Here is a 27,241-nt window from a genome sequence, read left to right as displayed (position 1 = left end):
TGCGCGTATTTTTACAGTGAATGGTGTTTCTTTTTTTTTTTTTATTAAAGATGCAAATGATAAATCGCGAGGAAAAAAACAACACTCTTTTAACATAAATTCTTTTAGAGTAAAATAAAATGAAAAATTCACTGGGATTAGTGCTCATTGTTATTATAATCGTTTATAATTTGAGATGTAACCAGCAATTACATGGTACTTGGCCAGATTTTCATTTCCCAGACACAGTATAAGTAATTTCCCTACTCGATACCTAGTGCCGGAACCCCGCACCCGATATAAAGTCTTAAGACTTTTTTCCTGGTACCCGTACTGTTCCGCTCATTGTCCTCACAGTCGTCTATAATTAGAGATGCACTCGGTAATTATATGGTACTTGATCAGATTTTCGTTATCCGAACCCAGTAAGAGGAATTTCACTACGCGGTACCTGATTGCTGATCCCTGTTTTTAGTCTCAAGACATACTTCCGGGTACCCGTACTCGGCCAATTTTACAGGGTATCTAGTTCCAGGTAACACTCTTTCTTGTTCGATTCAATCATATTTAAAATCATAGAAATTCTTAAAAATTATAGTTGTTTTGAAATTAATGTATTACATCAGTTTATTAATGAATCAAGTTGAAATAACTGGTTATAAAAAACCCGGCTTAAATTACGAAAAAGAAGAACCCGAGAACAAACGGTAAAATCCACTTTTCCCGGAACATGTTATGGGACAAAAATATCTGATATACGGATTTCAGATGAATTAGCATTAACTAAACTCATTTTATGATTAATATTAAGTTTTTCGTATTTTTTTTAGATTTTTGAAAATAGCTATTTTTTACTTTTTTTTGACGCAAATTAAAATTTTGTTTTAATTTCTTCCTTCTCGCTCCCGTGAAAATGACGGGGTGAGGCTTCGCCCTCTGTTTCTCGCTCCCGTGATATTCCCGGGCTGAAGTGTTCAGCAGTAATGCGCCAATAAGAATAAAACTAATTCATTTCTTTTGCTCGGAAAACATTTTATTTCTCATTTTACACACCAGATGGCAGGACAGGGATATTTTTAAAGTAATTGTAGATAGTTAGTTTATTTTAAACTAGATGTCAGCACTAATCAAATACGTATATAATATACGTGTATGAAAAAAACTAGTCACTTTTATGTCCGTTTTCTTGAAAATTAACCAATCGTTAAGGCGTTAAATAATTGAAAGAAAAAAACAATAAACTTGCTTTGAAATTTATAAGCCCCAAGCTTTTGATATTACATTAGAGTAAAAACTTAATCGAAAAATACATATTTAAACTGGCTTTAAAGTAATTTAGATGCTATCCTGTATAGAGGACAACGATAAAATCCCCCATTATAAATGCCCACCTGAGAAACTCAATAACATCTCGGTTTCTCTGAATATAAGTCTATAGTGTGCTTCTAGAATTATTCCTCATTGGTTATACGATTAAGTTACAAGGTGGCGCTATCTTTCGGAGGAAAAATAATTGACTTAGAGTTTAGCTTTGTATTTAATGCTTATAATTTTGGCAAAAAAAGTGTCGAAAATAAGTTGGAGATTTTTAGCAATTGCAAAGGCTTGTGACTATTTAATGCCATTGAGCAATGAATTTGATGATAGTGATCCTAAAATGGTAATTTTGCCTCTAGATCTACACGCAGTCGTTAATAATGAAGACTAGCATTGAATATGGACTTGCTGTATTTCATGAAAAACCACGTTAAGAAACTGCAGGCATTATTGAAGTTATAAGGGAAGGAAAAACTACTGTGAAAATAAATATTTCAGCAAAAAAATTGACAGATCAAAATTTTTCTCAGTTCTTGAGTTATTTCGTAGTGAACACTGTCAAGAAATAGTAGACATGCTTTCAGAAACGATGGCTTAAAATATTATTGCAAATATAGTACACGACATAAACAAGTTTACTAGACCAAAAATAAAGAAGAATTTCATCTAAAAACTGAATTTAGGCAATGTTTGGGTTCAATAATTATGTTCTTTAGCGGTTGTCATATTTTGACTAGAAAACAAATGTGCTGGGAAAACGTCCGTGTTGTTGGAACAACTCTCGTCAGTCGAGCAATCTTGCGAAAAAGGTACTTTGATATCAAGTAGTATTTACACTTCAATGAAAACACTGCTATTGATGCATCAGATCACTTACACTTCAATGAAAACACTGCTATTGATGCATCAGATCACTTACACTTCAATGAAAATACTGTTATTGATGCATCAGATCACTTACACTTCAATGAAAACACTGCTATTGATGCATCAGATCACTTACACTTCAATGAAAACACTGCTATTGATGCATCAGATCACTTACACTTCAATGAAAACACTGTTATTGATGCATCAGATCACTTACACTTCAATGAAAACACTGTTATTGATGCATCAGATCACTATTACAAAGTTCGTTCAATTTATGAACTGTTGAATGAAGCTATACAACAATTTGGTGTATTTTTGGAGCATTTAAATATTGATGAAAGAACGGTTCGTTATATCGGAAAACAAGGTTGCATATATAAAATTGAAACCCGTGCAGTTTGGATGTTTTCGATGCTTTTCATATAATACCATCCCAGATGGCAAAATAAGGCTTATTTTCACTCAGCAAAAACCTTTTTATGTAGACCTAAAAAGGTTTGTTATGCGGTTTACGTGTAAACCTTCTAACCTTAAAACGAGATCTGTGGCAATCTGCTCAATTCTACGCACACTACCCTAACCCAAAACCCGTGGAAAAACACCTTCTATACAGGGTGTCTCAGTTAAGCGTTTCAGAACTTCTAAGAGGGGTAGGGGGCATCGTGACGACTCGAAATCATATAGCAATGTGGGGTCGGAAATGCTTTCCTGAAGCGGTAACGTACACAGAAGCACCATAAAGAAAAGAGACCGTAAGTGAAAAATCGCTATAATAATATATTGAAAAAATTATATGGTACATGGTCCAAAGTAAGTGTTCGAAGTTTCTGCCACCGGCTACAATGTACACCTTACATCTCCGGCGCATGGGCATTCGAACATTCTGCAATACTCCAGGCATATTTCGCAGGCAGCTACTGCGATTCTTGCAACCAGCATTATCAACAGGGGTGTCATAAGCCAGTGTTTTCATATGACTCCAGAAATCAAGACATGATAGGTCGGGTGACCGAGGAGGCCATATAATTTTTTCAATGTATTGTTATAGCCATTTTTCACTCACGGTCTCTTTTCTTTATGGTGCTTCTGTGTACGTCACTGCTTCAGGAAAGCATTTCCGACCCCACATTGCTATATGATTTCGAGTCGTCACGATGCCCCTACCCCTCTTAGAAGTTCTGAAACGCTTAACTGAGACACCCTGTATAATAACCTTAAATCGAGGTTGACTTAGGGTATTCAAGCGTGAGAAAATCCGTTAATAATGCTAGTCTTCAGATGAAAATAGTCTTAAATCTAGGTAAATATAAGGTTTTGTTTTTGCAAAGTCTTGCATGCTCAGCTAAAATCCATTGTGAAATTTTAATGGGCAATGCAATTTGATCCTATCGCTAGTGTGACGTCAGCGAAAACGTCATTATGAACCTAAGTGACAATACTTTTTTAAAAAAAGCTTTAAAAAATAATTTTCAATCCTTTTAGGATGAAAGGTTTGAAACTACAGTATTTTTGCTTTATATGAAAAAAGGTTTTTAGTAAAAACATTTTCGCGACATTAAAAAGACAATTCAGACACAAGGTTGCCGTAAGGTTACATGCTTTCTGGGACATCAAGGAGCAAAGAAAAAGATTGAATCTGACGTAAAGAAGGAAAAATAAGGTCATTGTCTCAAATAGATGTTGAAAATTTGCTATCAATACTTGAAACTCCAACAAAGCACGAAATTTACATGGAGAACTTTTACACATCTTATGATCTTTTCGTTAACCTCAAAAATAAAATCTTCTCCGCTACAGGAACTGTTAGAGAAAATAAAATGATTCTCTTCAAAATCTTCTATTGATTAGTACTAATTATGAAGTTGTGAGCAGAAACTAAACATACCATCATGTGTTGTTTCCTATAAGAAGTAAAAGAATGGAGTAGACTTGCTTGGCAATCTTATGGAAACTCATTATTCTTTACAAGGAAAAAAAATGGTATTGGCCATTATGCATGAATGCATTTGAGACATTATTGGCTGCAGTGTGGAAAGCTTTTTGTGCCTAAACAAACTCCAGAACTCTTAGAATTTCATCGACGCACTACTGTATCTTACCTAGGATTGAGCGTACCTCGAAATATTGACTCTTAGACTCTTAGAAGAAAGACTGACTCTTTATTGACTCTTAGACTCTTCCTCTCTCAGGAAGACTCTTAGGCGTTCAACAAAGAAACTCAGACTACTTGAAATTACAAACTGATTATATATTTATAAAAGATCCTAACAGAAGACCCCATTGTCCGCTTAAAAACAGTAAAAAAAAACTAAAACTGTGTGCCAAAAATGTAATTTATGACTTTGCGTCGAATATTTTCTGTCATTTCATGTAAACTAAGAAGCTTGGTCACAAAACATTTAGTAGTGGATTGGAAAATCGTCCTATATATAGGACAGATTGTAAATATTAAACCATTAAAGTATTGGTGAGTTTTTTGAATGTTATGTTTTACTTGATGTTTCATTAGTATGTGATAGAATTTTTTTTTAAATGTGGTAAAATATGGGTTAAACTTGAGATACAATATTTCACGGTAAAAATGGATTTCTCTGTAAAGTGGTAATGCACCCAACACTAAGGTGCTTTATACTGTAATTTGATCAGATATTTTTTATAGTGTACGATTATATTATTATTATTATTATTATTATTTATTACTTGATTAAGTAATCACCCTTGGAATATGTTCGCTGAAGGTAAAAGACTTGCAAATTCAGAAATCAATGGTGAAAATTATTTTAACTCAATTAATATGATACTTAAATAAAAGCCAAATTAAAATATAAGTAACGACGTTAATTTTTTATTTTAAGTTAATAAAATCATAATGAACAAAATTCGATGATAACTATTGAGAAATACAATATAAGTATGTTACTCTCATAATACATTTACTTTCACCAAATGAATAAATGTAATAGTATGTTTTTATTATTTCGGTTGTTATTTGTTGTGGCATCAATGGAGAGTTAGTTTAAATAATTGTTTTAACGCGGCTGGCAACTCTTGTAATTGTAATAATAATTGTAACTCTGGCTGGTTGCTAGGCAACCAAATAATTTTCCTTTTTTTCTTGCTAATAATGTTTTTTTTTGTTTTGTTTATAGTCTATATGTCAGTGGAAATAAAAGAATACGATCGCTGCAAGAACTAACATTATGGTGCCGAAATACTCAAGCTCTCTACGAATCAGGATTTGAAAAAAAAAATTATGTTCTTGCGTTTAAAGAGGTGAGAATTTATTTATGCAACTTCATTTTAATTTCCTTTCCATTTAATCAGAATGACTTCAACTCAAAATGATTTTGGCAGACAAAATGGGGCTATTGAAGCTCAAACGTGAAACAATTTGAGATAATATTACTCGCTTCATTAGCCAACTAAGGGACTCTTTAAATCTTACGTCGAATGCGGATATTGAATTCACTTGCAGTCCCTTTATTTTGAGGTTTATAAAAATATATATTATGGGTGAGCATTATGAAACACCTCACATAAATAAACATCTTACGTAATGTCTTTGGAGATGGTAAAGGGAAAGAGATTTTGCATACCTAAATAAATTTGCTAAATTGATTAAGAATTTAAGAGAAATATAAGTAAAAATCCCATAATTTGCGATGGTATAAAATTTTAACATCAAAATAACAATATGTTTTAAAAATTGAAATTCTGAATGTTAATTTGAAAGTAAAATAAGTATAAATTAGTTTTAAAATAAATAATTTATATTTTGGTTGTATTCCATGAAAATTATTACATTCGTATTCCCAATAACAATAACGGAGGCCATGCTTACAAATGGTTTGCAGTTTCATGGATTAGATGTCCCTTTCAGACTCCCTTTCGGCGTCCAAACGTCCCTTATCAGATTATCAGATATAAGACATAAGACAGATATCAATAAAGAATAGAACCTTATCAGATATAAGACATTAACAGAGTTGTAAGGGATCCTAAAATTTTGCCAAGTCCAGGTATCCGGTAGAAAATTAATCTTTTACTTGTTCGATCTCGGGTACCCGTCAAGCATTTTATTTGTTACCCGAGATTATAAATTGAGATATACCGGTACCGATATAGGTATATGCATAGGTATTGATAAAATTTCATTTGTTGCCCAGGATTATAAATAAAGATGCACCGGTTCCCCCTTTTTTTTAATAGTGTACTTAATGTTTAAATTTAACGAAAATATTTGTATTCTGTTTGTAATTTTTATCTATTATACTTCTATAAAATGCTGCGAATCCAAATCTATGTAATAAAAACATACTAGTTCCCTATTGTCAATGTAGTTCCCTATTTTCTTAATTTTGCTTTTCGTTTATTATCACAATAAAAAATAATTTTCGCCATTGATTTATGAATTTGCGAGCCTTTTTCCTTCAGCGAACATCCTCCAACGGGTGAACACTTTACCAGGTAATAATAAATAATAATAATATAATAATCGTACACTATATTCCGGATCAAATTACAGCATAAAGTACCGGTACTTTGGGTGCACCACTCGTAAAATCCATTTTACAGATAAATCCTTGTTTCCCGTGAAATATTATACCGTACGTTTTCCAGTAATGTTTATCTAATTTAAGTAGTTCAGTGATATTATGGTAATTATTACTATAAAAATTTCCGCATATCAGATTTTTTGTCCCGTAAAATGTTCCGGTAAAAGTGGATTTTCCGGTTTGTTTTCAGGTTCTGCTTTTTCGTAATTCAAGTTTTTTTTTACAACCAGTAATTTTAACTTGATTTATTAGTAAACTGAAGTAATGCATTAATTTCCCAAACTACTATTATTTTTAAGAATTACTTTGATTTTAAATATGATTGAATCGAACAGTAAAGAGTGTTACTCGGAACTAGATACCCTGTAAAATATGCCGAGTACGGGTACCCGGAACAAAGTCTTGAGACTTTGTACCGGGCACCGTCAGAGTAGTGAAATTACTTTTACTGAGTTTGGGTAATGAAAATCTGGCCAAGTACCATGCAATTGCTGGGTGCATCTTTAATTATAAACGATTGTAATGAAAATGAACAATAATCCCAGTGCATTTTTCTTTTTATTTTACTCTATAAGAATTTATGTTAAAAGTGTATTTTTTTCTCGTGATAAATCGTTGCATCTTTAATAAAAAAGAAACACGATTCATTGTAAAAATACGCAAACAGTTATAGTTAACGTATGCCTGTTTTAGGCAGAGTGAGTGTGATTGTTCTTGTTTTTCAGTGGAGCCATCTATGGCCAAGAATTCGACTTCTGCCACACCATACGTCACACCCGTTTATAGGGTGGACTCATTGATACATCCACAGATCATAATTTTGACCTGAATTAGAGAACGATCGACCTCCTATCCAGTACCCCCAGAGGTCTTGATTTGTTATGGGAACATGGAGGACTTTTGCGACTCGACAGATTTAACGTGCATCAGTTACTTTACTACGCGGGGAGTCTTCGGCCGGCGGGGTTCGAACAGCACGAACTCTCGGAAGCTCCAGCACCCTACCGACCAGGCTATCCGGCCTCGCAAACAGTTGCGGGAGACAGTGTCAACCTTCATCTATATAAAGGTACACACCATAGAAACGAGTTTATATGTCTTATATACTAGGGTATTGGAATTGTATTTTTGTAGTGGTAGATGTATACTACACAGTGTATCTCAGTTTTTAATCTTCTTTTATTGAAAAATAAACTTTTATCAAGCAAATAATAATACACTGGTAGTTTTCTTTTTCTTTTTTAACAGTTGTGATGATTTTTCTTGATCTTAATTTGACTTGATTTAATGATTTTTCCTTCCTCCTTACGATAGGCATTCCTAAAAGAATAACGATAATAATTTTAATATGAAATGCCATTAAAAATGTCAATCAAAATCCTGCGTCGAACAAGAATAAATACGTAATTTTTTTAATAAGAATAATTAATTTATATTTATTTATTTATTCTGCTTTTGTATAGCTTATTATTCGACACATCTAAAAAAATGATAAATTTTTCAAACACTAATATTACCCGTTTGCATTATGGTTTAAATTTTTTTAAAAAAGTAAACATTTTGAATGCATTTCACTTTATAAGTATTTCTTTGGTTTTTCTACCAATAAAATAGCTTAGCTGAAAGACAATAAACTAACTACTATAATTTAAATGCTATTTAACTACTATTTAAAATTTGAAAAATATTGTAATATACATTTACTTTGCTCTTAAAATTATTTATATTTATGTTTAAAAAGAAAAAATACTATTTTTATTAATAGAAAATTCTTTAAGAGCTTTAAATTTTCATAGTTAAAGGTTCTAATCTCAAACTAAGACATAAATATTGCTATGCAAGGTAAATATATAATTTAAACACTTTTCAGTTTTATGAAGAAATTAGAAACAATCTTTTTAATGGTTCTTTAATTTTTAAATGAGTTGGACTTAATTTACGAATATCTTCACCATACTCATTATTTGTTTAAGTATAATAAAGATTAAAAAATGCAGAATAATACATGCGTTTGTAAAGCTTCAAGAATGTGTTCGAACTTTGATAAGTTAACAGCAGTATTATGAGACATATAAATATGTGCAACTGTTTAAAAATAATAAAAACACATCCATTAAAAATCGTTATAAGGAAATAAAAATTCACAAAAATGCAACATTTTACTTACTTGCGTTTTCTTAAATTTATTCAAATCCTGTGAATAAAAAAATTTAGTTTATCATACTATATTAAAACATTTTATTAATTTATTTCTAACATACTATAGTTAATAATTGCTCATTTATTCATTTGTATTGCATTACAAAAGAAAAAATAAGAATTTTATTTTTCAGTCAAAATTTTTTTTCTTAAATACTGAAAATTTAGTTTTTATATTCTTATACCAATATTTTTTAATTGATGTTGATAATATTTGTATTAATTGGGCCCGACTTTGCTCTCAAAATTTTGAGGAACATAAAAAAAAATATTTAAAACTAAGTAAAAATAATTATATTTACTAAACTCTTTTTTGTAATTCATTTACTTAATTTTATATGATTCGCAAAGTTGTATGTCTCAAAAACGGACTAGACTATTTGCTAGTACTTTAAAAAAATTCAGATACCGGGCAAACCTTTGCAACTTGCAGTCTCTTTATTTTGTTCTAAATATTTGTAATTCTAAATGTCTAAAAACAGACAAGACTAGTCAGTTGTTTAAATAAATTATTTATACTGGAGAAATAGGAGTTTTCGCCGCCTCCTTCAAACATTTCTTACAACAAGATTTGCGTTTAGTTTTCAATTGCCTTTCTTAACCCATCTATCAATAGTTTTGCATAAAAACAAATAAAAACACTTCTTGCATTTTTCCGATGTAATTATGTAAAAAGATTCCTGTTACCCATTGGAAATTTAACTGATCAGTACCAGAAGAAACTAAAAGGTTAATCTTATCAGGAAATCAGTTACTTGCATACTTTCTAGACAATGAGAGATTTGTTTCTATTTTTTATTCCAGTTAAAGAAAAAATGTACATCTATTTCTGTATTTGATAGCTAACCACTAATGTTGATAGTGCACTTTATTACATTTTGCATTTTATTACATAACATTTATTTCATTAAATTTGTAAACATTTGTTTTTTATTATATTTTAGATTCAGAAATAATGAAAAACGTTGATTATGTATTTATTTACACATTATATTCTAGAGAATTAGAAACACTGTTACTGACTCCATAATAAATCGTATCTGTTACTTATAATTTCCTGATATGAGTTAGCCAATCAAGAGCTGGCACTTGTTAAAGTATGTTAGGCCGATTAACACAAAAATTATTTATAGTATTATCAAAATGACAAAAGTACAGATCAATTAGTTGATTAATGCATAAAAGTAGAACATACTCAGATAAAGAACAACCAACACTTAAAATTAATGTTCGAATCATGGAATGACCCGTTATCATTAAAGATGGAAGTTGACTGACTAAAGCTGTTTTTATTGCCTCTAGATGGTCTTCAAAATTTAATCCAAGAATTATTATAAATCCGAAATTTAATCCAAAATTATTATGGATTAAATAACAAAAACTAAGTATGAAAACAAGCACAAAACATTTATATAAATCAGGGAATTACAGTTGGAAAAAACTCAGGGATAAGAACAATATCAAAAATACTAACCCTAGCTATAAGAGAACTAGCTTTAAAAGAAAAGTAGGATTAAAAAAAATAAAAATAAGGAATAAAAAAATTAAAAACTCTTCGGAGCTAAGATGAATGTTTCAAATGTTAGGATAAGAACAATATCAAAAATACTAACCCTAGCTATAAGAGAACTAGCTTTAAAAGAAAAGTAGGATTAAAAAAAATAAAAATAAGGAATAAAAAATTAAAAACTCTTCGGAGCTAAGATGAATGTTTCGTTCTTTTCTTTTTTTATATTTACTATTATCTTCTTACAATTAAGTTTTTAAAATTAGTATCCAGAAATTGTTACAAAGTTTGAAACGAAAAAAATATTTTTAGAAATAAATTTTATAAGAGTTTGAAAATTATTGACTTCACGGATGAGTTTTTTTTTCGCCTCAAAAGTACTAACGCCTGTTAACCTGCGCTGTATAGTGTTGTGATGTCAGCCGACGTCATCTACTGTCATTATTAACATTACGTCATTATTATTATTATTAACAACATCATTATCATTATTAGCGAACTAATGACGACTGCCTGTAGTTGCTGAACAGCGGCGCTGCCTCACCGATCAGAGAGTATATAAATACGTTACTAATAGATGCTCATCGCTAATCTTTGCTACTTAAAGGTAGTATGTTATTTGTTATGTTTTGTTGGTTTATTAAATATATATTTTAAGCTATCATGTTTCGTAATTGGAATACTTCGTCAAGGTTGCACACAGTTTAACAACTCTGCTCCTATGAATGACGTACTCTGATACAACACGTCTTTCTATATCCATTTGTTCAATGCATAAAAAACTAAGGCCTGGTATTGTTTGAGTAAAACACGTATAAGTTTTTATACAATAACAATACTTACATCACCCTCAAGTTTACTCAGCAGGCACTCGCAGCACTAAAAAATTAAAAAAACGAAATTAATGCAACATATTAGAACAATAAATTTAAAAAAAAATTGTTGTGCCAGAAACATTACGTGAATAACGAAAAAATATCTGTTGTAGTACTTATTAAGCTCTTGTCTTCAATCGGGTACTTGCAACTGAAGAAGAAGTGAAGTGATTATGATTTACGATTATGTGACTTAAATCAGATATAATTGGGTGATTGTAGACGACGTTACGTGTGCGTGTCGAACCTGATAGGCTTTTGAATCGACAAACGTCACAATTTACGAACGATGACGTCACTTGCAGGTATATAAACCCAGCAAAGTACTTTAAGTTGCATTTACTAAGTAAATTCTCGGACGTTAATTTACGCAACACTGACTTGAATTTGACTTGAATTTTCTTCATTTTAATAAAATTTTGGATCTCATGTTTGTGCTTAAAGGAGAGCTGTGAAGTCGGAGTTGAAGAAAATTTTGCAAGAGTCGTAGTCTGAAAAATTTAACTCGACTCTTACTCCAGTTAGTTAAAAGTTAGGTTCTATAGGTTAAAAGAAGGGTAATTTTTTGCTTTATGAAAATTAATTAGGCAAATATTTATAAATAATACGTGAACAAAACTATTACTCAAATGAGTATTATGACAAAGCGACTATGTGACTGTCAACAATCACCAATTTCGGTCATTCAGAGTAATATATATATTAAATATTTATACTGGTTTTAGATTATATGAATTTTAGCAGACCACATTTCATATTTATTAAGCGGTCTCCCTTTCTTTTTTTTCTGCTCTCACTGTAAAGAGGTTAACTATATTCTTCCAATTAAATGGTAGTAACAATTATTACCCTAAAAACTATCTAAGATAATATTAAATTAAATTGCTACAAACGCTTTTCAGTTCTTCTTCAGAGGATTCGCAAAACTTTGATTCCATCTCTTTTCCGCAAACTGGTGCCTGTTCTTTGCATCCTGTGCCCTCAATTTTGTCGATCTGGAAAACATAATTAAAAAAAAGATTGAAATCTAACACCATCAGAAAATAAAGCAAAGTTTCGTGTGTAAGATAAAATTAAAAGTGAACGTCGTAAATAACTTTTGATATAACAATTGGATTTTCATGGACTGGGACTTAATTTTAATGGTATAAGAATTTAGCCTTAAATATATTAGTGCAGGCGATATTTTAAGTTACTGAATTAGACGAAACAGCGGACTTTCTCTGAGCAAACATGCCTTTTCTTGACGCTCAAGATATTTTTAAATTTTTTTTTGTCCGTCGTTGAACAGCCGACACAATTTCGGGTTTACGACTACTAATGTTCAACTCCGTAGCCTTGTGATTTTGAACTGATCCAGTAGTTTCCTTGTCTTCTGGATTGGTATTGATTTGTTATGGGAACATGGAGGACTTTACGACTCGACGGATTTAACGTGCATCAGTCGCCATTTACTACACGGAGAGTCTTTGGCCGGTGGGGATCGAACCTATACACTCAAAATTAAGGGGGTGGTAGTCGCAAACTGGAAAATATAGTCCCCATAGTTGGTCAGCAGAGCAGATATTAATTTTACTGTTTGCTTTTTTCGCTATATCATCACAGTAAGTCGAAACATTTTTCGCACACAATTATAAGCTTCCTTTTTTCAAAGATAGTTCCATGCAAAAAATAATTTTGAATGATTATATGTTATTTATCATAATTATTTATTATTTTTTATAATTTATTGTTTTTTGTAATTTATAAATTCATTTCAAGGTATAAAAATTTCCATATCATTTTAAAGAATGGAGCATCAAGTATTAAAATATAAAATTTGAACTAACTAGGTAGAAATGGAATGCTGCTTCCTAGCTGATTAAAAAATCGTAAAACTCGACGCAGCTGTTTTAAAAAAACATATATAGGGGATGCATTAAAACTAAAGTAGTAATCTAAGTACATAAGTAAAGTAGTATCTCTCTGTGTAAAAAAAATCATAAGAGCCGATGCTTATTCCTAAGCTAATTTTATGCTAATTCGGTGCTTATTCGATGCAAAAATTTTTTCAAACATGGATGATTATTTTTCGAATCCACTTAATCGTCCATTTCCTGAGGATTAACATGTTGACAAAATGTTCTTACATAAAGCTGAAATAAACGTATATTTTGAAAAGAAAATTTTTTGGGGTTCTTGTAGAAAATACTGACGTTAAAGAAAAGAACAATGATTAATAAGGAGCAATTATCCAGCGTTGATGAGCGGAGCGAACAGGGAGTGTCTCCTCCCAGCTTATTAAAAAATATGGTATAAGTCGACGCAGCTGTTAAGTTTAGTTCTGCAAAAACTGTAAGACTTAGAAAGTGGAAACAACGAAAGTGTGTAGAAAATGTACTAGGATTATGAGGAAATAATGAAATTTTACATTCGATAGTAATTTTGAGAATTATTAATAATTATGCGTGTTAAAAAAAATATCACGCCGGGCGCTTTGTAGCTGACAAAAATATAACTAAAGAGCTGAATTTTGATTTTTTTTTCTAAAATTTAACTCGAGTTGTTGTTTTTATAAATTCCAATTTGTTTCAAAGTTATGGAGCTGAAGTTTTAGAAAGTTTAAGATCTTTCTTTTTACAAATTTTCTCTCATACTCTTATGTTTTCTATAATGAATACTTTCTGTTGTTATAAAAAAAACTTTTTTATTTTTCTGGAGATGTTTATTAATATGCTCACTCTTAAATTGGTGTGGAAAATAGCAACAAAAAAAAAGGAGTAGGAAAGCAGAAAAAGGGAGATTAGATTTTCTCAGATGTGAATTTAAGTATTTTTACATTAATTTTTTAAAAAGTTTTTAAAAGAAAACTTTACTTGAGAGAGAGAAAAGCCTTCTCCCATTATAACTATTATAATTATATATTAGTCTCGCTAACGAGTAAAATTACTTTTCATTAGTTTCTTTTTATTATGTCCAGCATTTTGTATTCTTTTAAATTTTTTTCAAGTACTGTTAAATAATCTTTGAATTCAGATATAACCATTTATTTTGCTACAATTACTAAGAAAATGCTGTTACCTAATAGTATAATAATTATGTCATAAAATGATTTATGTTTTTTTTTCTTTTGAAGAGATATCTACTTTAAAGAAGAAAAAAAGAACAAAAATGAATGTAAAATAATCCTGGGGGTGGGAGAATGGAACGAGCAGAAAACAAAGCCTTTTTTAAGGGGAAAAAGTGTAATCAAAGCCGATTGAATCATGTTGTTTCTGATCAATTACAGAGAAATCGGGGCTTAAAATAATTTGTCTAATCTTAAAGGCCTTTCTTGCGTTAAGTAAACCCATTTTACTCTAAATGCACAGAATAAGAAAAAGTTTTTTTTTTTACCTAAAGTTTTTAGAAAATAAACTCTGAGTATGCAACTTACTAATGGTCCAAGATTTTTCTTCATGCAGCCAATTTTCTCCATATCCTTTTCAACACCTGCAAATGTCATTAAATGTATGAGAACTCAAAAACGTTAATTACGCAAATCAGGCAAATGTTTTCAAAATATACACTGAAACACATAATAGATGTGAACACTTGACTACATTCATTAAACGTATTATTGCATACAATATTCTCTTTTCCTTATGCTCATTCCCAAACAATATTGAAATTACTATATCATCATTTTTTACTAATCACAACTGTAAAATCATGGTGAAAATTACCGTTACTTTACTGTAAAATAAATTTTTACCGGAATATGTTTAGGAACAAAAAATCTTATATACCGTAATTTTTACAGTAATCATTTCCGTAAAATCACTGAATCACTCTAATTAAATAAATATTGCTGTAAAAATTTATTATTATTTCGCGATAAAAATAGATGTTACAGTAAAATGGATTTTATGGATGATGAGCCCAAAGTGCCGGTACTTCATACTGTAATTTTATCAGGAAATTTTTATAGTGCACTAGAAATACAATGGCGTTCAAAACTTTGCGACCAGTATATTTTTTTATATAATTTTCCCGTTTTTGTATTTTTAAATGAAGGAAAAACAAATAATTTTATTTTATTTATTATTATAACCAAATTTTATAACTTAAGTACATTTTTAATATTATTATTTGCATTAAGATATTTAAACATAAAAGCTAGAATAAATTACACCATTCTCCTGGTTAAAAGTACTCGTCGGTTAAAAGTACTAATAAGTTTTCAACTAAATTCTTTAATTAGAAAGTTTCAAATGTTATCTATTCTTAAAATCTCGTTAAAATTCTGACAAATTATTTCATTTGTCATTTTTTTAAAACTAAATTGTAAAAATTAAAGATTTAAATGAGGAGAAGTGATAAAAATAATAAATGACATCGCCAATTTTAATCAGCTGATTGATAAATGAGTTGCAAAATGAAAAGGAATTATTTAATAATATAGAGAATTGTGTTATTAAATCAATGATTTTAAAAAAAACAACGAGTCTAAAATAATAAATTAAATCATTGCTTTAAATAAGTTGATTTGAATCGACATCTTCTTACATAATATGCATTAGTCACTAAATGAAAATAAATTATTCACAATATTGCTGAATCAATAACTGAAAAGGAAGAAGGGATTAAAGTAATAAATGAAATCGCTGATTTCAATCAGTACCCACAGGTAGATAATACCCATAGGATAGTAAAAACAATGATTAATAAGATAGTTGAAAATAATAATTTATTACATCTTTTTATCAATATTGAAGTAAATAAATGATTTAATAATAAATGAAATTGCTGATTTCAATCAGTACCCACAGGTAAATAATACCCATAGGATAGTAAAAACAATGATTAATAAGATAGTTGAAAATAATAATTTATTACATCTTTTTATCAATATAAGAAATAAATGATTTAATAATAAATGAAATTGCTGATTTCAATAAGGAACCCACAGGTAGATAATACCCATAGGATAGTAAAAACAATGATTAATAAGATAGTTGAACACCCTGTAGTCGACACCCTGTAGGATGGTATGCATAAGTTACTTATTAAAAAGGGATTGCTTACTAAATATCGTGAATCAATGATTTAACAAAAAGAAGTGATTAAAATAATAAATGAAATAGCTGCTTTTAATCAAATGACTCAAATAGGCACCCTGTTGGATGGTATGCATAAGTTACTTGTTAAAAAGGATTGTTTATTAAAAATAGCTGAATGAATTATTTAAAAATATGATTAAAATAATAGAGAAAATCGCTGATTTAAATCAGTTGATTCAAATTGAAACCCTGGTAGATGGTATGCATAGGTTACTTATGAAAGTTTATGCCTCGTCGTTAAGTCAATGATTTAAAAAAAAATTAAAATAATACTGGAAATCGATGTTTTTTATCAGGTGATTAAATCGAAACCCTGGTAGATGGTAAGCATAAGTTACTTATCAAAGTTTTGGAAAAATCGTTGAGTTAATGATTTAAAAAGATGATTAAAATAATACAGAAAATCGATGATTTTAATCAGTTGATTCAAATCGGAACCCTGGTGGATGGATTGCATAAGTTATTTATTAAAGTTTAGTTAAAATCGTTGATTCAATGATTTAAAATAATGATTGAAATTATACAGAAAATCGATGGTTTTAATTAGTTAATTCTAATCGAAACCCTAACAAATAGTATCCATAAGATATTAGTAGTATGCAGAGGCTTGTTGAATAAAATAGAAATAATTTTCAAATCTTACACATGGTACTTTTCATTTTATCATAGTCGACATCTTTACCGGCACAGAGTGTTCCCGCGACAAATATCAAGCAAATTACTGAAAGGATAAGTGCAGACATTTTTGTGACGAAGTTTGCTTGAAAACTCAAAGATTTCGAAGTGTGTAATAATTTTAAAATTTAACATGAATATTTTATATATGATGAAACAAGGAAAAAATTCAAAACTATATCTGTTTGTGATGTAACGTTTTTATCACGCTATAACTAATATTTCTTCTTTTAGGAATAATACTTTATTGTTGGCAAGGGGTTATAAAAAATGCTCTAAAGGAAGTTACCATTGACACAAATAAGCAAAAAAAATTTTTTTTAGGAATTCTTTACAATTCCAAATCATTGGCAAAAGAAAACACCTCACAAGAGAATGACGTGTAATATTTCATAGCAAGTTTGTGAAAAACATGCAAATTTGAAGAGAAAAAAATTAATGAACATCTATAAACAATTTTCTATTTTCATTTATATTTTCTATTTTCCTATAATAGACAATACCTTTATATATATGCAAGTTCCTTTTTCCTTGTATTCAAGTCAGATTTTACACTTATTATAAAACGAAATATCTTTTTCTTTGTCTGCTCAAATACTCAACTGAACCTTCAGTCAATACCTAAATCACGAAGGACTCAAATTGATAAATTACACTCTGGTCCTTTGGTGTTGTGAATAAATCTGGAATTAAAATTAGGTCAAAATTTAAAATGATACGTTGTAAAATTTTTATTTTTTTTACAAATAGCTTGTTATTTTAAAATGATATGCAGTGAAATTCTTAATATTTTACTAAAAGCTAATTAAAATTTCAAATGATACGTAATGAAATTTTTTATATTTTACTAAAAGCTGATTAAGATTTGAGACAATACGTAGTGAACGATTTAATATTTCACTAAAAACTAATTAAGATTTAAGATGATACGTGGTGAAATGCTTAATCTTTTACTAAAAGCTAATTAAGATTTGAAATATAAGTAGTGAAATTTTAAATTTTTTACTGGGAGCGTATAAAAAAAATGCAGAAAAGGAAACTATTTTTTGAGGCATGATATACTAAAGCTTTTAAAGTATAATAAAAAAAATGCACTTAAAATAAATTAAGTCTAACTAATTTTGGATCTCATTCAAATAAACAAATTCTGTAAACAAAAAATAAAATCAATAACAAAATACAAATTTTAAAAACTATGTTTTTTAAGCAAACTGAAAAGAAAATAATAATTTTATTTTAATTTTACCTGTTTTAAAAACCCGTAGCAGAAACCAGGGCTGAAATATACTTTTGAGGGAAGTAGGGGAATTTTCAATAGTGATAGAAATGAATAACTTAAGTTATTCTATCTATATATGCAAGTGTTTTGTTTTAAGTTTGATAAAATATAAATTATTTTCTCCTTTTTAGTCAACTTGAAAACATAGTTTTTAAAATTCTTGCTTTATTTTATGATTTTCTTCCTTTTAGTTCTATGTCTGTTTATTTCTCAGCGTCAAAAAATGTCCAAAAATTCTATTGGCGATACATTTTTCCTTACATTATTTATGAAAAATTGCAACTTGAATTGTCATCAGGCACAGATCTTCAATTGAAATTTGAGCAAAGTAGCTAGTCCGAAAATAGAAAAAATTTGGATTGATGATGTATTACTTTCATGAATAATATAGCGATAAATTCTGCTTTTTACAACGAGAAAACAGCATGACCAAAACTACTGGAATATGGTCAAATCTACCATGTTTCCGGCTCTATGGCCGCTGTGAAATAAACAATAAAATGTAATCTTATACGGGAGAAAACTTCAAAATGGGTACAATTTGGTAATTTTGTTATATCTTAGAGCAGTGATTCTCAACCTTTTTTTTGTGGCGGCACACTTTTAAAGATTTCGAAAATTGACGGCACACAATGAAAAAAATTAGTTTAAAAGTTGTTTAATTACCTATAATACACTGTGTTAAATAGTTTGTGATAATAGTTTTGAATGTGAAATAAAATAATATGTACTACAAAAGCACATTTATTAAGGGATTAATTATTTCTTTCGACTAATTTTTTATTAGTTAATAACAGTTATTTATGTTTTTTGCTAGTTATTAATTGTTCGCTTGTTTTCCATAGCTATTAACTGTTAGTTTTTTTACATTAATTATTATTTTTTGTGATTTCTTGTTAGTTAGTTTTTTGCTAATTATGTTAGCTTATTTTTTTTTGCTAGTTATCCATTGTTAATTTGTTTTTATAACTATTAATTGCATAGCTTACTTTAATGATTAGCTTTTATTTTCGCTTGGAAGTTAGTATTTAGCTTGTTTTAGCCTTTGTTAATTAATAATTTTAATAGTCATTAAATTTCCTACTAATTTCAACATTATTTAAAATTGTGTGTCAAAGACAATTTAAACACTTCCTTCTTATTTTAAGATTGTCAGAGACAAGACAATCACTCACAAAGAGATGTTCACGTGGTTAAAGCGTGGAAAAATTATAAAAAGTATATATATAATATTATATATCTATACACTTTTCTTTAGTTTAAACTTCACTTGTAATAAAAAGAGTATTAATTTTTATTGTATCATTTCTAATATTTGGCGGCACATTTTAAGAATTTGGCGGCACACAAAAGTGCCGCGGCACAGTGGTTGAGAATCACTGTCTTAGAGGATAGCATAAAAACCAGTTATTCGGTTGAATTTACTTTTCAATTTTATATTTTTTACTAAGTATGGGGGAATAGGAATTACAATTTTCAAAACCAAAATTTCTGCAAACGGTTACCATATGGAAAAAAAATTACCAAATGAATCGTTTAAATACGATATTGTTTGGTCTTATTAACCTGAATGATTGTTTATGTAGCGAAAGACATTATCGTACACTGCGGTAATTTTACAAGAGTTTCTTACGCCGTGTAGTGCCCAGAAACCAATTAAAACTTGCATTGTTATAAAATACGGAGCACCAATGAAGATTTCAGTACTCTAGCTAGTCGGAAAAGGATTGAAATTTTGAGTGCAAAATTCTATCTTCGCAGTCACGAAAGCTAATCAATCTATTAACTAAAAATCCTTATTTACCTTGTATTTTTAACAAAAACGCTTTCAACACAACTTTTAAAAGAAAAAATTTGTGTTTCAATATTTTGTAATTTCTTTTGAAAAAAAAAAAGGTATATTTGAGGTTGTTTTGAGGTATAGGAATGTTTTGAGGTGTATTTGAGGCTGCCGAGAAAACAACCATAAAAATTATACCTCATAAAAGTTGTAATTGAGGTGTACGAGGTTGTTTTACATGCACTTCAGCTCAATTTAAGGTTATTTAAAATTCTCTTAAAATCAACCACCAGGCTGATGAGGTGATTTTCAAGGTAATGAGGTATAAAAAATCTGCCTTACTTCAACTAAAAAGTGTGAGGTTGTCACTGAGATGTATGAAGTTATTTTTTTATACCAAACTTACTTTGAGATTGTTTAAAATTCACTTAATATCAACCCAGACTGCTAAGGTGATTTCAAAGGTAAACCAGATTGTTTTTCTGACACTTGTAATAAAAGAGTTATTTATGAGGTATAAAAATTTCACGTTATTTCTACTAAAGAGAGTCAGGTATTTATTAAGGTGTATGAAGTCATTTTATTTATACCTAAGCTTATAGTAAGGTTGGTTAAAGTTGCTTACATATCAACCAGATTGAGGAAGTGATCTTTAAGGTATGCAGGTTGTTTTTCTGACGCTTATAACAAAAGAGGTATTTTTTTGATATAAAAAAAATTACCTTATTTCAACTAAAGAAAGCCAGGTATTTATTAACCCTTACGAAAAAATCGAGGTATAAATGAGGTAATTTTCAAAGGTATAAAGTAGGTTGTTATTTAAATACGTTGTTAAGTTGAAAAGGGTGCAAATGAATACCTCAAAGTTAACAGCAAATATACCTCCAGAGGTATATATGCATCAACCTGAGGTATTTAATTTTTGATCTGTAACGAGGTATATATTTCTTACTTTAAGGTGTTTCATTTTCAGCCATAGGTTATTGCTTATCAACCTGAAGTATATTTTGTAACACTTGTGGAAGTATTTATTCAACAACCTGAGGGTGTTTCATTTAATACTTCAGGTTATTTTAAATCTACCTCAGGTGTATTTTTTGACAGTTCGAAAGGTAATTTTTTAGTAACGTGAGGTGTATTAGTTTCGACCTCAGGTTATTATTTTTCAACCTCAAGTGTATTTTTTAACCGTTGGATAGCTTGATTTTTATGAACGTTAGGTGTTCGATGTGCTACTTTAGGTTGTTATTTTTCAACCTCAGGAGTAGATTTATATAGTTGTTGAAATATTTATTTATCTACCTAAGGTGTGACATTTTACACTTCTGGTTATTATAAATCAACCTCAATATTTTTTGACACTTGAAAAGGTTATTTTTTATTAACGTCATATATTCCATGTTTTATCTTAGGTTATTATTTCGTAACCTTAAGTATATATTTTTGTATTTTTAGAAGTATTAATTTATTATGTTGTTGTTGTAGTTGATTTACGTCGCACTAGAACTGCACAATGGGCTATTGGCGACGGTCTGGGAAACATCCCTGAGGATGATCCGAAGACATGCCATCACAATTTTGATCCTCTGCAGAGGGGATGGCACCCCCGCTTCGGTAGCCCAACGACCTGCACGTGAAGTCGAGCATTTTACGGTAGCACAGTTTAACGAGGACCAATACCGCACACCCTCGGTCCCTACGCAGACTGATCCAAGTGGGTCACCCACCCGCACACTGACCGCAGCCAGTGATGCTTGACTTCGGTGATCTGATGAGAACCGTGTCTTAACGATCAGTCCACTGCGGGACATTAATTTATTAACCAAAGATGCGACATTTTACACTTCAGGCTTGTATAGCTCAACCTAAAGCTGTTTTTTTTTTAATATTTACAAAAGCAATAATTCCCAAACGTGAGGTGTTATACGGTCCACCTAGTTTATTAATTTTTAACCTCACTACATAAAGAATATTATATATATATAAAGATATTATCTATAATATATCAAGAATAATGTATATCATTATATTTTTTCACTAGTAGAGATCTTCATTTATCAACCTGAAACTTTTAATATTATACCCTAGTCAGTAATTGCTTCTTTTTTAAGCTATAAAAGAAAGTTTCAAACGCATAATTCTTCTCTTATTTTAATAGATTGAATTACATCATCTTGAAATGACACTTATCCGAATTCTACAGGTAGAAAAATTATTTGTGGGAACTCATATTTTTAGAAGATAGTTGTCTAAGGTGCTTGAATTTTCAAAGCTATAAAACAGCAAATTTAAATAATTAGTCAGCTGAAATTCAAATTACTTTTATTTAAAACAAAAATTTCAGGTTTTTGCAAACCAACAAAATTATTTTAAATACTGTTTCCGTCTACCTGTTGAAAATTGGAAGTATTGAAACCTAAAAGAAAAAATATGAATTAGTAAGAAAGTCATATTTACAATAATAGTAACAGGTTTTAAAATATTAGAAATTCTTTTTTTCATCATTTAAATTAACTGGATGAAATTAATTTTCGTTTTCGGATAAATGGCATTCCACTTCTGCCATTTGTATTCAATCCTCCTAATTAAAAAGCATGACAGGTACCACAGTCACAAAATAAAATACACTGAAGGCAGTATTACCATTAACAACATTTACAGAAATTCAAATATATAATTCCAATCTTATTATGCAATTTTAACACTTTTTATTTTTCAATGCATCTGGTATTAGTTGTACTTGTAAGTTTAATAATTAGTATTTCTTTCTTTTTTTCTAGCAAATCTTTAAACTCAATAAGCCTAGTCTATATTTTTAAACTTTTTGTCATATTTCATAAAACTAATAGCTTTGTTTATAAATTTTTGATGTTGATTTCGTAAGGAACTTCCGTTATTGTTAATCACATCAGAGTTTCTTAAAAAATAGTTATTTCAATATTTTTTTAATCAATGTCATCAAGAATCAACAATCATTTAATTAATACAAATTTTAAAGTTACGTTCCAATTTTTATGCATTTGTTTACAGTCAATCGAATAAAAATAATTACAAGCTGATAAGGAGCATTTGTTTTAAAGTTGGGAGTAATTTTATATGAGGAAAATATCTAAGAGAGAACGATATGAAATAATACTTTTAAAACAAGTTGAGTGAAATATCTCCTATATAACTTATAATACAGAACAGAATACAACTAATAGTTAGTTGTTACAAACATTTGTTTAAATATAAAAACATATCCCATGGGATGTAATTCAAAAAAATGCATAAAACTTTCAAACAATAAATGGTTTTACTTGCAATTGAGTTTTATTCAATTCAACAATACAATTGCATTAGAAACAATACTGACTTATTTCTAAAAAATTTAAGATTTTCGAAATTCGCTAATTTTTGAAGTAGTGAAACATAAACAGCTGCATAAAAATGCTCATAACATTGAAACAAATTGTCATATAAACTTGAAATCAAATTTTATTTAATTCTGCTTAATATTCTAATAATTAATAACAATCTGATTAGTAAATAATTAACATGGGTTAATTTCGAAAAATAACATGTAGTGAAAAATAGCATTTTTGTGTTCAAACATGAAAAAGTGAGTTAGCATAGTTACTAGTTTTCAATTATTAAATAGCAGGCAAACTATTGTTATCAACCATTACATTAATTAATTTAAGCAAAATGAAACAAAAGTTATATTTGAATAAATGGCAAACAATAAAATATACTGTGCGTAACCTGCTGTAACGATTCACCAGTAACATTACCCTAAACAGCGACGAGAAATATTCCGATTGTTCTCTCTTATTACTAAGCCTATAACAATAGCCTCCAAGAATATCCTCCGACTTAAATTATTTAAGATTAGAACTCGTCTTTAAAACAAAAATAATAAAATTTAAGTTTGAAAATTGAAGCATATTTAATTAAAAGTGATAAAACTAAATTAATAATCTCTAACACACTTACTGAATTTCGCATAGACTTTTGATTGTCAACACACACGCCATTCGCCGGCTCGTACGAAACTCTGGGAAGTGAGCTAGTTAATATGAAGTGTACTTTAAGCAACCTCAAAATAAGCTTAAGTATAACTAAAATGACTTCATACTCTTCAATAAATACCTGACTCTCTTTAGTTGAAATAAAGAAAAAATTTTATGCCTCATAAATACCTCTTTTGTTACAAGAGTCAGAAAAATAACCTAGTATACCTTAAAAATCACTTCATCAGTCTGGTTGATATGAAGTGTATTTAAAACAACCTCAAAGTGAGCCTAGGTATAAATAAAATGACTTCTTTCACCTCAATAAATATCCCACTCTCTTCAGTTGAAATAAGGTAAATTTTTTATTCCTCATAAATACCATAGTTGAAATAAGGTAAATTTTTTATACCTCATAAATACCTCTTTTATTACAAGTGTCAAAAAAACAACCTGGCATACCTTAAAAATCACATCATCAGCCTAGTTGACTTGAGGTGAATTTTAATCAACTTCAAAATGAGCTGAAGTGCATGCAAAACAATCTCCGTACAACCTTTACGAGTTATAATTTTTATGGTTGTTTTCTCAGCAACCTCAAATATACCTCATACATACCTCAAAACAACCTCGATACCTCAAAACAACCTCAAATGTACCTTAAATTTTCGTAAGGGTTGGTGCAAGAGTGGGCGCCGTTGCCCCAGGGATTGATAAAAACCCTGGTAAACAATATGAAACGCAAATGCGAGGTTTGAATAGCTGTTAGAGGCAATCATACACCCTAATACACATGTTTTTCTCTGACTGACAGGTTCTTGTTCAACTGCTGTGCTGGAAAAGCAACCAGTTTCCTTAATTTGGGTACAGATTGTGCCAATTTTTGTTTTCCATTTTATTAGTCTTATATACTGAATAGGTTTGTGTTTTATTTGCTTGGTTAATTTTGACTGCAAAAAAACCCATTTGTTCTTTCAATTGTTTTCACCAGTGTAAAATGTATATGCATACATGAGACGTACCTATCTTTCACATGGGAGACATTTATCATCAACACTACTCCTGTACTCTAAACCCCCTACCAGAAAGCATGTAACCCTTACGGCAATCTTAAGTCGGAATTTTCCTTTTACTGTCTCGAAAATGTTTGTACTAAAAAACTTTCTCCAGTCAAGCAAAAATATTGCACTTTCAAACCTTTCATACTAAAAGGATGAAAAATTATTTTTGAAGCATTTCTAAAAAGTCTTGTCGCTTAGGTAAAATGGTCACTTAGGTCCATGATGACGTTTTAGCTGACGTCACACTAGCGATAGCATTAAATTGCATTATCCATTGAAATTTCATGACAAGGTGGATTTTAGCTGAGCATACAAGACTTTGCAAGAAAAAAAACCTTATGATAACTTAGATTTATGATTATTTTCATCTTAAGACTAGCTTTATTCAAGGATTTTTTCACGCTAAGACAACCTCGATTTAAGGTTTTCATGTAGAAGGTTTTTTCCAAGGTTTTGGATCAGGGTAATGTGCGTAGAATAGAGCAGATTGTCTCAGATCTCATTTTAAGATAAGAAGGTTTACACGTAAGCCACATAAAAAACCTTTTTTGGTTTACATTAAAAGGTTTTTGCTGAGTGAAAATAAACCTTATTTTGCTATCTCAGCCTGGCTCTTACAGATTTTGGACTTTTTACAAATCATGACTGCTGAATCAATATGAATACCAATGTTTAAAATATTTATAATTCTAACTCTTACTTCATGGTTTAGTTTTAAAATATTAGCTTTCAGTAAAAAATTTACATTTTATTAGCTCTCTTCTTATCATAAACTATTTTCATAGTATTAAGATAAATTTACTACATTTAAGTTCAAAAGTCTACTATGCGTAAGAAGAAGAAAAAATTTTTTTTTAATTTTTTTTTTTAATGTAAGTTTTACTTTCTGCGTATTTTGCGATAACCCGAAAACTTTTTAAGAAAACTGAAAAATTTTGAAAACAATTATAAAATTCGTTTATCAAAAGATAATTGTCTCGCAGTGTTCGTTAAGACACGGTTCCCATCAGATTACCGAAGTCAAGCATCACTGGCTGCGGTCAGTGTACGGGTGGGTGACCACTTGGATTAGTCTGCGTAGAGACCGAGGGTGTGTGATATTGGTCCTCGCTAAACTGTTCAACCGTAAAGTGCTCAACTTCGCTTGCAGGTCGTCGGGCTACCGAAGTCTGAGTACCATCCCCTCTGCAGAGGATCAAAATTGTGATGGTAAGTCTTCGGATCATCCTCAGGGATGTTTCTCAAATCGTTGCCAACAGCCCATTGTGCAACTCTAGTGCGACGTAAATAAACTACTACAACAACAACCAAAGATAATTCCATGTAAAAAATAACTTTTAGCAAAAGTTTATTATTTTATTTAATATAGTCGAAAAATTGTGAATTGCAGGTGCGCAATTTTTCGCAACATTTTAAACAACGTAATTTTACATGAGGAAATTGAAAATCTGATCGAAAGCTGTCGAATAGTTCCTGAGAAATCAAATTTAAATAAGTCGTATTTGTAATTTCTTACATCGTTTGCACTATTTAATAAGCTGTAATTTAGCACAAAAGCCTACAAATTTATGTTGTAACAATAAATAAATAAATAAAAACACTATTAAATTATGCTTTTTCTTTGCGTAATCTTCGAAAATATAAGATAGTGTCTAAACTAACTGAAAATCTAAACATTAGATTAAAAGTTACTATTTTATTTGCCGAACTGTGCTTTTTAAATTTGAACCTTTCGTGATTTAGATTTTTTCATGAGAAAAGCATTATCTCGAAAAATAATGAAAAGTAATTCATGTTTTGAATTGTTTGAAATCTGATTCTGAAAAAATATAAGGAAAAAGGAAAAACAGTTACAAAATGTGACGAATAACAAAGCATAACATGTTTTTCAAATGTTAAAATTACTTCGAAGCCATATAATTCAGGGGAAATTAAAAAAAAAAGTACAATATGTCTTGTCAGTTGTCAGGAAAAACTTCCAATTGTCAAAAATTTTTATTTGAAAAGTATTCTTTACAAATTGTAATTTAGGTATTTGCGTTAATAGGAACATCCTTGATGAAATTT

At 29.7% G+C, this 27,241-nt stretch overlaps 1 protein-coding gene across 1 annotated transcript; it reads right to left on the bottom strand.

The window, feature by feature from the left end:
* Nucleotides 1-7,887: 7,887 nt before the first annotated feature.
* On the bottom strand, nt 7,888-17,188 carry LOC107457237 (uncharacterized). Its single transcript, XM_016075349.4, has 6 exons — nt 17,031-17,188; nt 14,722-14,777; nt 12,200-12,301; nt 11,275-11,310; nt 8,893-8,919; nt 7,888-8,045 (listed from the first exon to the last, which is right to left on the bottom strand). Exons 1-6 carry the CDS (start codon nt 17,128-17,130, stop codon nt 8,031-8,033), a joined length of 336 nt encoding a protein of 111 aa, XP_015930835.2. The 5' UTR covers nt 17,131-17,188; the 3' UTR covers nt 7,888-8,030.
* Between the last annotated feature and the right edge of the window lie 10,053 nt (nt 17,189-27,241).

Source organism: Parasteatoda tepidariorum, chromosome 1, assembly GCF_982258835.1.
Source record: "Parasteatoda tepidariorum strain Cologne lab strain chromosome 1, Ptep-v5.0, whole genome shotgun sequence".
In the NCBI taxonomy this organism is placed as follows: domain Eukaryota; kingdom Metazoa; phylum Arthropoda; class Arachnida; order Araneae; family Theridiidae; genus Parasteatoda; species Parasteatoda tepidariorum.
This window is presented reverse-complemented; position numbering and strand designations above follow the sequence as displayed.